The 13,168-nt window shown below is 37.1% G+C and overlaps 6 protein-coding genes across 8 annotated transcripts in view; 4 read left to right on the top strand and 2 right to left on the bottom strand.

Annotated features, from left to right (window-relative positions):
* Window positions 1-706, top strand: part of LOC129565534 (uncharacterized) — a 6,795-nt gene extending 6,089 nt beyond the window's left edge. The window contains exons 2-3 of the mRNA XM_055440520.1: window positions 118-255; window positions 343-706. Coding sequence (XP_055296495.1) covers window positions 118-255; window positions 343-495 — 291 coding nt within the window. The 3' untranslated portion in view covers window positions 496-706. The remainder of the gene's footprint in view (window positions 1-117; window positions 256-342) is intronic.
* Window positions 707-2,301: 1,595 nt separating this feature from the next.
* Window positions 2,302-5,886, bottom strand: LOC129565533 (uncharacterized). Of its 3 annotated transcripts, none has more exons than XM_055440519.1 (4): window positions 5,668-5,886; window positions 5,240-5,599; window positions 3,290-5,148; window positions 2,302-3,198 (listed from the first exon to the last, which is right to left on the bottom strand). In XM_055440519.1, exon 3 carries the CDS (start codon window positions 5,117-5,119, stop codon window positions 3,452-3,454), a length of 1,668 nt encoding a protein of 555 aa, XP_055296494.1. In that variant the 5' UTR covers window positions 5,120-5,148; window positions 5,240-5,599; window positions 5,668-5,886; the 3' UTR covers window positions 2,302-3,198; window positions 3,290-3,451. The 3 variants fall into 3 exon arrangements, with proteins under 3 accessions (XP_055296494.1, XP_055296492.1, XP_055296491.1); XM_055440517.1 differs by having other exon boundaries at window positions 3,290-5,080; window positions 5,668-5,885; XM_055440516.1 differs by having other exon boundaries at window positions 3,290-5,080; window positions 5,240-5,885.
* Window positions 5,887-6,031: 145 nt separating this feature from the next.
* LOC129565900 (heat shock protein 23-like) lies at window positions 6,032-6,776 on the bottom strand. The gene has a single exon (XM_055441219.1). It carries the CDS (start codon window positions 6,695-6,697, stop codon window positions 6,116-6,118), a length of 582 nt encoding a protein of 193 aa, XP_055297194.1. The 5' UTR covers window positions 6,698-6,776; the 3' UTR covers window positions 6,032-6,115.
* Window positions 6,777-7,089: 313 nt separating this feature from the next.
* Window positions 7,090-7,963, top strand: LOC129565901 (heat shock protein 26-like). The gene has a single exon (XM_055441220.1). It carries the CDS (start codon window positions 7,264-7,266, stop codon window positions 7,810-7,812), a length of 549 nt encoding a protein of 182 aa, XP_055297195.1. The 5' UTR covers window positions 7,090-7,263; the 3' UTR covers window positions 7,813-7,963.
* A 1,496-nt stretch (window positions 7,964-9,459) lies between these two features.
* On the top strand, window positions 9,460-10,843 carry LOC129566012 (protein lethal(2)essential for life-like). The gene is made up of 2 exons (XM_055441497.1): window positions 9,460-10,179; window positions 10,275-10,843. Exons 1-2 carry the CDS (start codon window positions 9,819-9,821, stop codon window positions 10,448-10,450), a joined length of 537 nt encoding a protein of 178 aa, XP_055297472.1. The 5' UTR covers window positions 9,460-9,818; the 3' UTR covers window positions 10,451-10,843.
* A 1,091-nt stretch (window positions 10,844-11,934) lies between these two features.
* LOC129565906 (heat shock protein 23-like) lies at window positions 11,935-12,896 on the top strand. Its single transcript, XM_055441225.1, has one exon. It carries the CDS (start codon window positions 12,078-12,080, stop codon window positions 12,633-12,635), a length of 558 nt encoding a protein of 185 aa, XP_055297200.1. The 5' UTR covers window positions 11,935-12,077; the 3' UTR covers window positions 12,636-12,896.
* The last annotated feature ends 272 nt before the right edge of the window (window positions 12,897-13,168 follow it).

Here is a 13,168-nt window from a genome sequence, read left to right as displayed (position 1 = left end):
CTCGCCAGCAACTAAAATCTGACTTTCATGTGTTGAACCGTACATTTTTTCGTTACTACAGTGTTATTTGACAAAAAAATATTTGGTTGAAACATATCTCGCTTTTTGTCGGTTCAGATTTCGTTGGCAGCCCGTTTACCACGTGAAACAGAAGAAGGCAACAGCACCGAGGCCAGTTTTTTCGATAAAGTCAAAGGTTCATTTGGTCAATTGAGCGATAGCATTTCGAAAACATTCACCAAAGAAAATGCCGACGTATGTACTTTTGAGCTATTTTACCTTTTGGAATTGATTTGGTGGTCTCTAGTAGATTAACGTGATTTATTTTCAATTCATTTACAGAAAATCGTGAAATCAGTATCGGATGGTGCTGAAGAGTTTGGAAACAAAGCAAAGGAGACGTACCAAGAGCTTGCTGACAAAGCGTCAGATAAATTTTCAGAAATTAAAAAAGATATTTCAGGAAATCCTGATGGAACTGAAAATTCAAACTAAACTCCACTACACTCCATGCCATCAATTTGATGGAATGTTAAATGAAATTTTTATTCTACCACGAGCAGCAAAACTAACTATTCAACTTTTTTTCAGAATCAATTTTGTTGTAATGAAGAAATGTATTTCCATATTCAATTGAACCGAAGCACAATTTTTCATGCCGATTCTATGACAATAAAAAGGAAGTAAGCAAAACAAATTAATCAAACATGTGTGAATTTATTTATGCCCAAGATATATATTGCGCTATATGATCCTATGAATATCATATTACGATTATGTTGTGTATTGCTCAATTAACCAATAAAGAATAAAACATTATTGATATGAAATTCAACCTTCGATTAGCGAGGCATTGGTTCGTCTTTACAGATTTTTACTTTATTCTGGTTGTTTCTTTAACTATAAGGTTCTTTTCGATAAACCGACGTTTAGAACGAAAATCGCATAATAGTTTCAATTACGTATCAGTTTTCGCAAAATCTGATTAATTTTAATTGACACATTTACTAATGGATCATTTATCCTTATCCGCCCAAACCATCTTCAATGCACTTGAAATAAATTCAGCCTCAAATGTGTACAAACATTTACCAAATCAAGCGCTAGTGAAATGTTTGCAGATCATATTTTTCCCTAAAAACAAAAAAACAATTTTTGAATGATTTTCGAATTCTGGTTATGAATTAAAAAAATGTGAATAAACCTTGCTGAGCTTACGTAAATGAAAAATCACAAATCAAACAAGAAACGACCGAAGAAGAATGTCAAAGTTGTCGAACAAAGCGCATGGAATCTTTCAAGGAATTTTTGTTTTGTGTAGATTTAGAAACGTGTCGTTTTTCGTTTGAAATTGTTTCCAGTTCAGAGTTGCATATTATGCTATCACCTAGTCAGTATTTATGTACATTGTTCATGTAATTTTGAAATAATTTCCTAGAATTACAATCTATTAAAAAATGAACTTGTTCACAGTAAGAAGTAATTGCTTTATTTACTAAGCTCATTATACCAAGGATGCACTTAACTGTGTTGTCGAAGCATCGGTAGTTTCATAGAAAACACTTCAAACGACACGGTTAATGGATGCTTGATTATGGGCTTATTTGGCTTTGTTATACATTTTACGGTTATTTCAGTCGTATTCATCGGTAGAGGCATTTCACTTCGGGATCACCACTCAGATGAATGCTCAAAGAACAACTGCAACAATTGAAGCAATTTAAGAAATGAATACGCATTTCGGTGACAAAACATAAAGTACACCCGTTGGAATACAAATGACGATTTTTCAATTTGATTCATCAAAATTCCACACTATGCTGAACAAACCGATTATCACGTTTCGGCTACAAACTCTAACTAAACTAAATTAAATGATTTCCTCGTAGCAAACCGGCTATGTTATGACGTAGTTCATCATCAGCCAATTGACTGATAATCATTTTACAACTTTTCAGTCGGCGATTCACAGACTCACAAAGCTTCTATATGCAAATGCAATGTTGAATGGCCCAAACCATTTAGTTTGATTTCAGTATTCATTTTAGTACTTCCTCTCAAATACAATGTTATTGTTCCAAAGACTGTTGTCATTTTGTACTGCCTCGAATTTTCAAATTTGAACGACTTGTGCGACATAAATAGAGATTTCATTTGTGGATCGCAACAAATGGCAATGAAGCATTTTTAATTTTATACTTTGACAATGTGTGTTTTTAGTTAAAATTTTAATCCTATTTTCCAACCGCTGATTTTTTTTTGCATTGAGTTGTAGAAAATTGAAGATTGAAAGTTCCAGGCTAATTTTGAAATTCGAACTAATTCGAGTTTATTTTCCACGCGATTTGTCGAATAAAGTGAAGAATTTCGAGTCGCACCTCATTATTACGATTTTACAAAAGGATTTTAGTAATTTCGCTGAACTTTTTTTGTTTCACTTAGACTGATTTTTCATTTGGATTTCCATTTAGAATTTCCAATTTGATTTTCAACTTAATCTAACAACAATTGCAGTTTATATTCAAATGATGGATAGAAAGATCATATTCCAACCAAGTGTCGTCTCTTATTTTCATTGTATACTTGTTCTATCTCTTCTTACATATCTATGATGAATAAATGTTTTGATTGAGTTCACAAATCGATTCGATTTAGTGTAGTTGAGTGTTTTACGGACTTAACTTAATAGGAAAAATTTAGTGATGACGGAACATCTTTCGTTTGATCGAATGGGAATATATATTCATCATAAATAAAAAACCACTCGATCACTCCGTTTGGAAGTAATCCGTGGAGCGTGTTCATGTCAGCGCGTCGAATTTCATTACATTTTAATTCACTAACTACTTCAATCGATTTGATTTGCGTGCAATACTCTTCAATCCAATCAAACATGTCTGCATACTCATTACAGCAGATTGACAAATGGCTCAATTTCGAACAGTTTTCGAACAGTGGTCGCGTATTTTGTTTTCCAATGTCGCGAACGAGGAGACGTAATGTGGATAGGTTCTTGAATCGTGCGATGAGTTGAATCAATTCTGCGACCGATGAGTCCCGCATTTCCGCAGCATCTCTCTCGTTCCATTCTTTGTAGCCTTTGGTGATGTTGGTCAACATAAGCTCTTGCATTTGCTCGCAAATGTGATCATCTAGCCCCTTCAAAAAATTGTTGACACTGTCATTGAAGCAGCCAAACTGCAGAAAAGAAGAAAAAACCGTTGAAAATTAAAATATGTTCGAATGATTTGCATCCATAAACTGAATACATGTGTATGAGTGCTCTCACCTTCAGCACAGTCAAATAACGAATGTAATTTGTGTGAACCATGAAACAAAAATCGGCTTTGAAGTATCCAATTTCCAAATGCGTCAACTTGAGAGGATCAAAGTGGCGCAGTTTTCCGTAATCATCCGCAATGCACAATATTTTGATTTTACTCAGGTTCAGTCACGGCAAACATCCATTGAAGAAAAATCGGTCAATGTGAGACATGTTGACCATACTCAATTCGCCCAAATTCGGGCAGTATTGGTTGAGATAGTGATACACATGCCACCCAGAAGACCAGCTATACCAGCCGTCAATTTGGACTCGATGAATATGTGGTCCTAATGATTGAAAAACCTTCTCCTCAACCTTCCCATTGGTCTTTGGCCAAAAGATATCGGCGTGTAACAGGCGGAGACCATTTTGCGAAATTGCATCTTTGATCACTTGTCGCGCTTTTTGGCATGTGTTGAATAAGGCGTGGTGATCGTTGATGCTCAAAACCGATACAATTCTCTGCAAGCATTCGTCGCTCAAGTCCAACAAGTTCGTTGCTGATTGACTGTGAACTGCATCATACCCATCCCAATATAAAACCGAATCTTTGCTCCGAACTTCGCCTCGTTGAGAAGTAATTCTCTCGTTGTAACGTATCAGTGAGAATTTCAACGGATTGTGCTTCGTGATTTTGCCAAGTTCGGCGATGAAAGGGTAGCTTAGCTCTGGCTCCCACTCGTTGCTAGAAATTTCAAGATATGCCAACTTCTTACCGATTCGAATGGAGTGTAAAATGAATTCGTAGAAGTCGGTTTCTCCATCAATATGAACATCAACCAAATACAGTTTCGATAGGCGTGGCAACTGCTCAACAATGTACTCCAACTGCCCGGGTTTTAAATCATATGCGGACATTTTAAGCGATTCCAATTTCTTGAATCGGCCAAGAGCATCAAAAACACTTTCATCCCATTTTTCATTCGCCTTCATGCTGATTTTTCTCAGATTTTGACACGACGTCATTCCACCCAAAATCTCCATGAACGAAGCATGGCCGCTTATTTCAAACGTTTCCAAACTGTTCAATTCAATTGAGTCCGGTTCTTCATCAAAAACTCTCCACACAGGATAGTCCAAACACAATGATTTTAATTTCGGTAATATTCCGCCGAGCGAATGAAGAATATGCATATCCATCTCATTGTATCTACCTTTGAGGCTCAGCTCTTCCAATTGGCGGTTGTTATTAATGAATTGCACCATATCTCTTTCATCCAATCTCATATCGGCCGCATCAAAGCCAATCAATCGAGGATAATTCGATTCTGCCCAAGATTGATTCAGAAGCTTGACGGATTTCAAGTACAGATGAGACAATGTCGGCACACACCGAATAAACTCTCCCAAGTTGATCTCTTTTCCGCCGAAAATCGACGCGTGTCGTAGTGTTTTACAACAATTCCGTATCTGACCAATCAACCAGTGATAAAGGTCGACATTTCTTGAATAATCAACAATTCGAATTGCAGCCATGTCTTCTCCGAATGTGGCGAAATATGGGCGATGTTTGACCTTATCTGCAAACGGATTATTGCATCGCAATTTCAATTCAAAGAACCCTTCGTCACCTTTGCCCGTGTACTTTTTGCTGAAGGCATCTTTGGCAATGGCTCGGAATCGACGGCACACGAGCGTCATGTTGAACAGAGTCATATCATCCAGTTGAGTCATTATTGGCAATAGAATTTCATCTGGAAAGTCGTACAAACCGAATTCGCTTACGTGCCGATCAACATCCATTTTTGCGGCCATCTGTAATTCAATGCAACAATTAAGAATTGTTAATGGCATTTGTAATGAATTTGGTTTGCGAAGCGATACTTGATGTAGGGAAAATGTGTGGTTATTATTCAAAATATATGAAATCAGCAACAAAAAATGAATTCTAGATATTTAAATTGTTCATATTACCTTTGAGACGCTGAAATTCAATGCGTCATCAATTGTTTCCGATTTTATGTCACAATGAGTCTTTATAACAATCAGTGACTTAAGCACAACAATTTTCTTATGAGAAAATATTCAAATGTGAAATTAATGCCACCAAATTGATGATTTCTCACTGTATTTCTGATGATGCTAGCGAAAATGGTGAGCGTCGGTTGCAAACGTTCACTTGAATTGATGCGGGAAACTGTTCTGTCAGTGAGCTATGCGCCAAACGTCAAACTCAATTTGTACAAATCAAATTTGAAACTGATGATTGAACATATTCCGCTATGCCTTTTCTTCACAATGATTCATACTGCGTTTCACTGCAACAATTGAAACCTAAATAAGAAACAAAAATATTCTTTTTTCAGCGGAATATTTTGCTACGAATTTAAAAATGTGCATACAAAATTAAATAAGAGCAAATGACGACGGTTCAATATGAAAGAATCGAACGTTGAGTTCAACAAATATTCAGCCGCAATCTTCTACAGTGGCAACATTCAAAGCGAAGCAAAGAAAAGCAATATTGAGTTTCGTCAGCAGTCTGTACGAGTACGACAACACGAACATGAAACAACGACGCAATTCAAACCGTCGTATACATTACCATTCACAGTAGAATTGTATGACAGAACGCATGCATTGCAAAGAACTTACATTTTGAAGAAAATACCCACTTTATGATGTTTACGCAACAGGGACTTTGGCTGAAAAAGAGAGAATTTCAAGTTTCAAATAAAAAAGACCGATTTTCAAGTTTTCATTCGAATTTTATTTTTCTTTCCTTCAAATCAATGTCACAATATATCACACTTTTTCCAAATCACATTCCTATTGCCAAATTCTTGGCATCTATTGTTTTTTCTGTTCGTCTTTGTTTTCCTCAACTTTTTTTGGCTCCGATTCGACGTGAGCGGCTCCAGTTGGTTGGATATGAATAGTGCGTGCATTTTTGGTATCAATTTCCTTTGGTGGTGCTCGAACGGTTAGAATGCCATCAGCCGATAATGTGGAAACCACATCTTTGATGCTGCAATTCTCGGGTAATGTGTATCGTCTGCTGAAGTGTCGTGAAACGTAGCTGTCGTCTTCATTACGTTCTTCGTGTTTTGCCTCAATGATGATGTTATTGTCGGCAACTTTAACCGAAACTTCTTCTGGTTGGAAATTTTTCACATTCAACGATACTTGAAATCCGTCTTCGGGTGTGCTCACGAATTTTTCACCTTCCCAATAAGGTAGCCGATGTGCACCAAAACGACTCGGTAACACCCAATCGAATGGATCAGTATTCCAAAAGTCTCTCATCAAACTGCGATGACTTCTGGATGGATCGTCCCAGAATAACGATGGCACGAATCTGGAACGATTTCGCACCAAATTCAATGTTGGATTAAACAATTTGGTGGCAACGTTTCTCAATTGCAAAGCCATTTCTTGTAGACTTATTTTTCCACTTTCACTTCACTTTTGAATTGTTCAATGTTTATTGCGTATTTACTGGTTGCTGCAGTGCGATGCGGTCCTATTTATACCCGTCAGTCGCGCAATAGCACACGCTTCTCGAACAATGTTTAACTCACCGTACTGTTCGCAAGCCTTCTACACACATCGCGTGTCGTATGTGTTTTGTTATTGCGTTTCTAGAAAACCCCGCCAGTTCTTCATGAAACACAGTATGCGATACGCAAGCCTATGTGCAACGCATTGACGATACGCTCAATCAAAAGACCAATTCTCCAGAACATTCGAGGTGATTTCATATGGAATACAGTATACTAAAAAGGAAATTCGGTGGAAAGTTCGAGAGATTCAACCGTTGAGTTCAGATTGCTATAAATACGGTGCCGCATCGCAGCTCTGCATCAGTTGAATACAAAACATAACAAAGTTCAAATAATAAACAAACTGTGTTTGCAGAACGCTAACAACCAATTCGATTTTCTCAAGTGAATTTTTGGTGAAAAAAAGTAAAAAAAAAAACAAAACAAAAAGTAAAAATGTCGCTTTTGCCATACATCATTGAAGAATATTACCCAGCCAGCTGCCATCAATTTGGTTCGGGTTATCCAAGCGACTTGTGGGTATCGCCAGTTGAACGCTCGTTGCTTCACTCGCTATCAAACACCGGCAATTATCTGCGATCGCAATTGTCGCATCTGGACGAGCTAGAGAAACATCACTTCGGACACATTGGCAAAGACGGTTTCCAAGTTTGTCTCGACGTTCAACACTTCCAACCGAATGAGATCTCGGTGAAAACGGAAAATAATTCGATTGTGGTGAACGCCAAACACGAAGAGAAGAAGGACGACCACGGTTACATCTCACGAGAATTTACTCGTCGCTATGAACTACCAAAAGGATTCAAGATTGAAGACGTAACATCAAGTCTCTCATCTGATGGCGTTCTCTCGATTAAATGCCCTAACGCTCCAGCCATTGAAGGATCCAACGTGCGCCAAATTGAAATCCAACAAACTGGCCCAGCCAAGCAAAGCATCAAGAGCAACGAGGAGAAGAAGGAAAATGTGCCAAATGGAAAATAAGTGATTTAGAAATAAGATTGATAAAGAGAATAAAGAATGAAATAAGTTAAGAAGGAAAATGGCATAAGAATATAACCGAAATTTTTAGATTCCATCAGATTTGTAATACCTCATTGGTGATCTCAATAATAAAAACCAACCAAAATCAAAATCATTGGTGTTCTATTTATTTTTCGAATAGAATAAGTTCTTATTTTTAGGTCGTCATAAAGTGAAAAACACTCGATTCGTTTCGAATCATATCAATGGATTTTTTTTTGCTGGTTGATGGAAGAAAAATGTCTCTTATGTTCAGAATTTCACTGTTCAAACGAATTAAACAGAAAAAAAACACCTATTTGTTTCAATATACCTCCGAAGCATTCCTTATAAGGTTATTAGCATCGTCGCATTTTATTGATTTGCATTTCGCTTTCGTTTGAATGCTTTTGTATTTAGTCATTTGATTCTTTGTTATTCAAAATGTAAATTGGCTATTCCAATTGAATAATTAATGACTGAATGAGAGTACTAGAGACGATCGGTCAATTTGTATGGTAAGGTGTGTCTGCTTTTGAATGCAAAGCATCATTAGGAATAAAATAAAAAAAAATTTAAATTGGGTCGAAAACTGTGTATTTTCTATTCAGATAAAATATAAATATGTTCACAGGTAAATAAATGTTGATGCCGACCGAGATTTTGTGTCAATAAATCTAAACGTCGGAACTCGGAACATGCTGCATTTTATCCATTTATTGTGGATGTGCCGTTATTTTGGTTTTACAAATAAATATCGAGAAAAAAAAGAATCATTCAATTTAAAATAGAAACAAATGCCCTTCATGACATTAAGACATCAAAGCAATCTGTGACTGTGAATTGTCAATCAATCGATTAATTAATGCAATCGAAATGGTATCTCAATTCAATAATAATGCAATCGAAATGGTTGTTTTCCCTCAAGCGAAAAATGCTCACCGAAAATGGCATTTCTGACAAATAAATTATTGAAATTGGTTGTCTGTATTATCATTTAGGGACAAGAAGAGAGAGAGAGAGAAACAAACACGTCGATGTGTAGTCAAACTGTGTGAACTTGCACTTGAATTTGGCGCGCAATTGAAAATTCAAATGTGTACAACTTGTGTGTATAATTAAAACGCGCGACTCTCATTGATTAAATCAGATGATTGAGCAATTGGTGCATATAAAATTCGTTTGAATATGCATTCGCACAAGATTGATATTTCATAGTCGATTTGTCTGTTCGCCGTTGTAATTCGTTCACCTACGTTTATTAAATTGATCCGCCTTCGTCAAAAAGACTCAAGCCATACCGATATGTTGATCGAGTGTATGTATATCGAAATGCAACGTATGCAATTCGCGTAAACAAAACGAGAGAGGGATTTGTTTTTCTACATCAAGGAAGTGGCCGCGCGAGCGTTTGAAGTGTTGTGCACATTGCATAAGAGATATGCTTTCTGTTTGATGGTCATATAACTGCTACAAGAACACAAACACATGCATGACAAATACCATACGAATTAGATATCGACTGATTTTAAAGAGTCATTCGTTTGTATTTAAAATTTCGATACATTCAGATGCTGAATCGATCAGAAAGCGTTCTTTGTGTGCGAAATTCAATGGATGTATGCATACATTCAGACAGTTGGTGGGCATGGGAATAATTTATACGTAGCGCTGTTCTGTGTGCTTCTCGGTTTCGGTTGCTCGGAATAAATTGGTATTTGCTGAAAAATTCAAGGTGATTTACAAGCCTTTGTATTTCCGATGTATAAATATGGTGAATTAGTTGGCAATCGTTTAGTCCTCAATTTGATTTTGAATTTCGCGAACGCTTCTCGTGGGATCCGATCCGAGTGTAGATATTTTTCTCTATTTCGAGACAACAATAGACCATTGAGTTAAACAACGACGACGACCAAAAAAAATTGTGCGCAATTTCAAACGGTTCTTGTGAATTCAAGTGAAAAGAAAAAGTTTTGAAGATAAAAAAAATGGCTTTGGTTCCATATGAAAGCAGAATTGCTGAATACAAGGATTGGTTGGAGGCGAAACGTCGTTGGAACGATGATGTATGGGCGAATGATTGGATTTGGCCATCACCAGCCGCCTGGGCTAATTATCGTTCGTTGTGCACACCAAATGGATACCTGCGTCCATGGGTGGACTCATACTATGGTGATTTGAATTGCGTTGAACGTGATGTCAAAGTTACGAAAGATGTGTTTCAAGTTCAACTCGATGTGCGCCACTTTAAATCGTACGAAATCGATGTGAGAGTGGTTGGAAATGCGATTGTGATCAAGGGAAAGCACGACAAACGTCCCAAAGTCAATGGTTACATTGAACGACAGTGTATGTACTCGGTTAATTCCTGTTTTTTCCTCATTTGTCCTAGTCACTTTTTGTTGATGTCTTTGCATTTATCGCGCATCTCTTTTTCATTTCAGTTGAACGCAAGTACGACTTGTCAAATGACTTCCGAATCCGTGACGTAACATCATCGTTGTCAACCGATGGCGTTCTAACTGTCAAGGCCTATCCCACAATACCACCACCGACACTTGCCTACATTCGAAATATTCCAACATACCAATCCTTCCGACCATCATACTTGGAAAATTAAGAAAACAACAACAACAATCCAACAAAATCAACCAACGCTGATTACAGTGCAAACAGTGTACGTGCCCGTGGACGTCGTCTCGAATTAAAGAAAATATGCACACATACACACACACACAAATCTATTAACATTTTGATTTTTCGCTAATAATTACAATTGAGAGATAATTCTTTTTTTTTACTATAACAGAGCGTTTTTGTTATGTTTTTTTTGTTGTTGTTGATCTATTTCGTTTTGTCACAATATACAAAAGTCAAATTGGGCTCTTACTAATCAAGATTTCAAAATCGCCTACGCGTTGAGACATGAACGATTCTAATTAAATGTGCTTTTTTTTGTTTAAACAAGTTTTATTAATCGATTCAAATAAAATAATTGCAATCAAAACGACAATTTTCTATTGGTTGTTTCTTTTTCATTTCATTCTTCCTTCATTTCTATTGTTCGATCGCTTCTATCTTTTTTTCTTTCTGTCGTTTTCACTATTTCCCAATCTTTTTTAGTCATTTTCAATTGAGTTGTCTATACATCGGATATTGCTCGTGTGTTATGCTTCAATGAGCTCCTGACTCGACCTTGATTCGATTACGTTTGTTGTATTCGATTACTCATTATTATTGTACACATGTACGACATAGAGTATGAAGAGCGTCCGTCATTCGTTTCTCTATTGAATCGCCGTTTTACGCGATCAAATGAAGCTGCGAACTGATGACTGCCGATTGCCAAATGACTGCACCTAAATTTAGACGGCGACTTTAATTGGCTTTTGAAATGACAACCAGCCGTTTAGTGTACTGCTTGTTGTTGCTGTATCAGACAGCATTTGGCAACGTTTGTTCGGTCTGACGGTCAGCATATGAGACAAAATAAACCATCGAAAATGACCAATTGAAAACATTTTTATGCTTAGAATCGGACACAATACGGCTATGAGTTCATGCTTATTTGGTTTTGTATGCAAATTAGGTGATTAGTCAAAAATGTGGACAGAAATGAACGTAGCAAATTAAATAGGCTGACTTCGTGAATTGGACTATTGTTTCTAATGATAAAACGATAAAACAAAACCAAAAATAGACAGCAAAAAAAGTGATTGATCTTGGCAATTGGCAGCATCATTGGCGTAGAAAGTTTGCGATACATTTGCCACGATCAAGTTCATTGCACAATGAACTGTCAAAATGCGCATGAAACACACCAAACCAAGCGTTGTGAGATTTTTTTTTCATTTTATCGACCGGCTATTCGTTGTGTGGAACCGGCAAACAATCGTCACACAATCAACACAGACAATTCACTTCGATGCAAAGCAATAGAAGTAAAATACACGCCAAACGTGAACAACTACACATAGAGCGTGTACACAAGGGATAGAACATTCGCTACAGTTCGAGATGGTTCGAGCAACGCACCGATACGGTTGACGTATTGACCGCATGCAAAATGCCGGCTATAAAAGGCTGCCGCATCGAATAGTACTGCATCATTTGTGTTGAAGTAATCAAAGTGAAAGCATTTAACGCTATCCGAATCAACAAGTTATAAACCGAAAAAAAAATCACAGTCTTGCCAAGTTAACAGTCGCGAGAAAAGAAGAGAAAAAAAATTACCAAACACCAGAAAAATGGCATTGTACTTGTACAACTCACGTTATCCAACTCGTCGCCAATTCGGTTTTCACCCAGAAGATTTGATGGTGCCATACGAACGAACCTGGGACGCAGTCTCATCGTCATTCCGACCATTTTTCGATGAATTCCGCAATTTTGATGTGAACGACGTCGTCGAAAAATCATCGAAATCATTCGTCGGCAAAGATGGTTTCCAAGTGTCGTTGGATGTTCAATATTTCCAACCGAACGAAATCAATGTGCGCACCGAAAACAACCAAGTCGTTGTCAATGCAAAACACGAGGAGAAACGCGATGACCATGGCTACATTTCACGTGAATTCACCCGTCGCTACGTTTTGCCCGAGGGATTCAAATCGGAAGATGTTACATCGACATTGTCATCGGATGGCGTTTTGACGGTCAAAGCACCACGTCGTGATCCAGCGGTCGAAGGCAATGTTCGTCTGGTGCAAATCCAGCAAACGGGACCGGCTCGCTTGAATGTCACCGCCAACAAAGACGAAAAAACCGTCAACGAAAAAGCCGTCGTCGAAAGAACCTCAAAGTAATCGTACAAACGTTCTTCATTTTCTCCAGAGATTCATTTTTTAGCTCTTCAAACGATTAATTCATATCGTTCGTTTTTTTTTTCAAAACAAAAAAGTAGCGTTAAATTTCATATTTTCATTCCTATTCGTTAAATCAAATATCATGTAAAACATTCTATTAAGCAAACTCGTTGAACTATGTTCTCGCCAAAGTATACGATTTGACATCGTGAAAAAAAAGTGAAATTAAAAATTTTATCTTCAATATTAAGCAAAAAAAAATGCGTCTTTTCATTTTGAAGACTCTTTTTTTCTTCGATTTAGCATTGAAATGGGTATTTGGAGCAATTGTGTCATTGAGATACACATCAAAATGTAAGTACACAACCTTGAAATCTGGTGGAAAAAAAACTTGAGTTTAGGTGAGTAAAAACTTGAACAGCTGCAAACCAGACTTGAATTGAATACAGCGAGAAAGTCGGTCTTTTCTGAAAAAAAAACTTCGTTTCTTCGCAAAAAAACTCTCTTCTTCTTGAAACTGTCTTCGAAAACTG

This window comes from Sitodiplosis mosellana, unplaced genomic scaffold (assembly GCF_009176505.1).
Source record: "Sitodiplosis mosellana isolate CC-2019 unplaced genomic scaffold, AAFC_SMos_1.0 Smas_scaffold_3, whole genome shotgun sequence".
Taxonomy (NCBI): domain Eukaryota; kingdom Metazoa; phylum Arthropoda; class Insecta; order Diptera; family Cecidomyiidae; genus Sitodiplosis; species Sitodiplosis mosellana.
Note: the sequence above shows the minus strand (reverse complement) of the source record. Positions and strands in the feature narration are given on the sequence as shown.

Bases quoted from the DNA above. Each gene is read 5' to 3' on its own strand.
- LOC129565533 (XM_055440519.1), bottom strand. From the start codon at position 5,119: ATGCCATTAACAATTCTTAATTGTTGCATTGAATTACAGATGGCCGCA.
- LOC129565900 (XM_055441219.1), bottom strand. From the start codon at position 6,697: ATGGCTTTGCAATTGAGAAACGTTGCCACCAAATTGTTTAATCCAACA.
- LOC129565901 (XM_055441220.1), top strand. From the start codon at position 7,264: ATGTCGCTTTTGCCATACATCATTGAAGAATATTACCCAGCCAGCTGC.
- LOC129566012 (XM_055441497.1), top strand. From the start codon at position 9,819: ATGGCTTTGGTTCCATATGAAAGCAGAATTGCTGAATACAAGGATTGG. The intron at 10,180-10,274 runs GTATGTACTCGG...TTTTCATTTCAG, and splicing joins TGGTTACATTGAACGACAGT to TTGAACGCAAGTACGACTTG.
- LOC129565906 (XM_055441225.1), top strand. From the start codon at position 12,078: ATGGCATTGTACTTGTACAACTCACGTTATCCAACTCGTCGCCAATTC.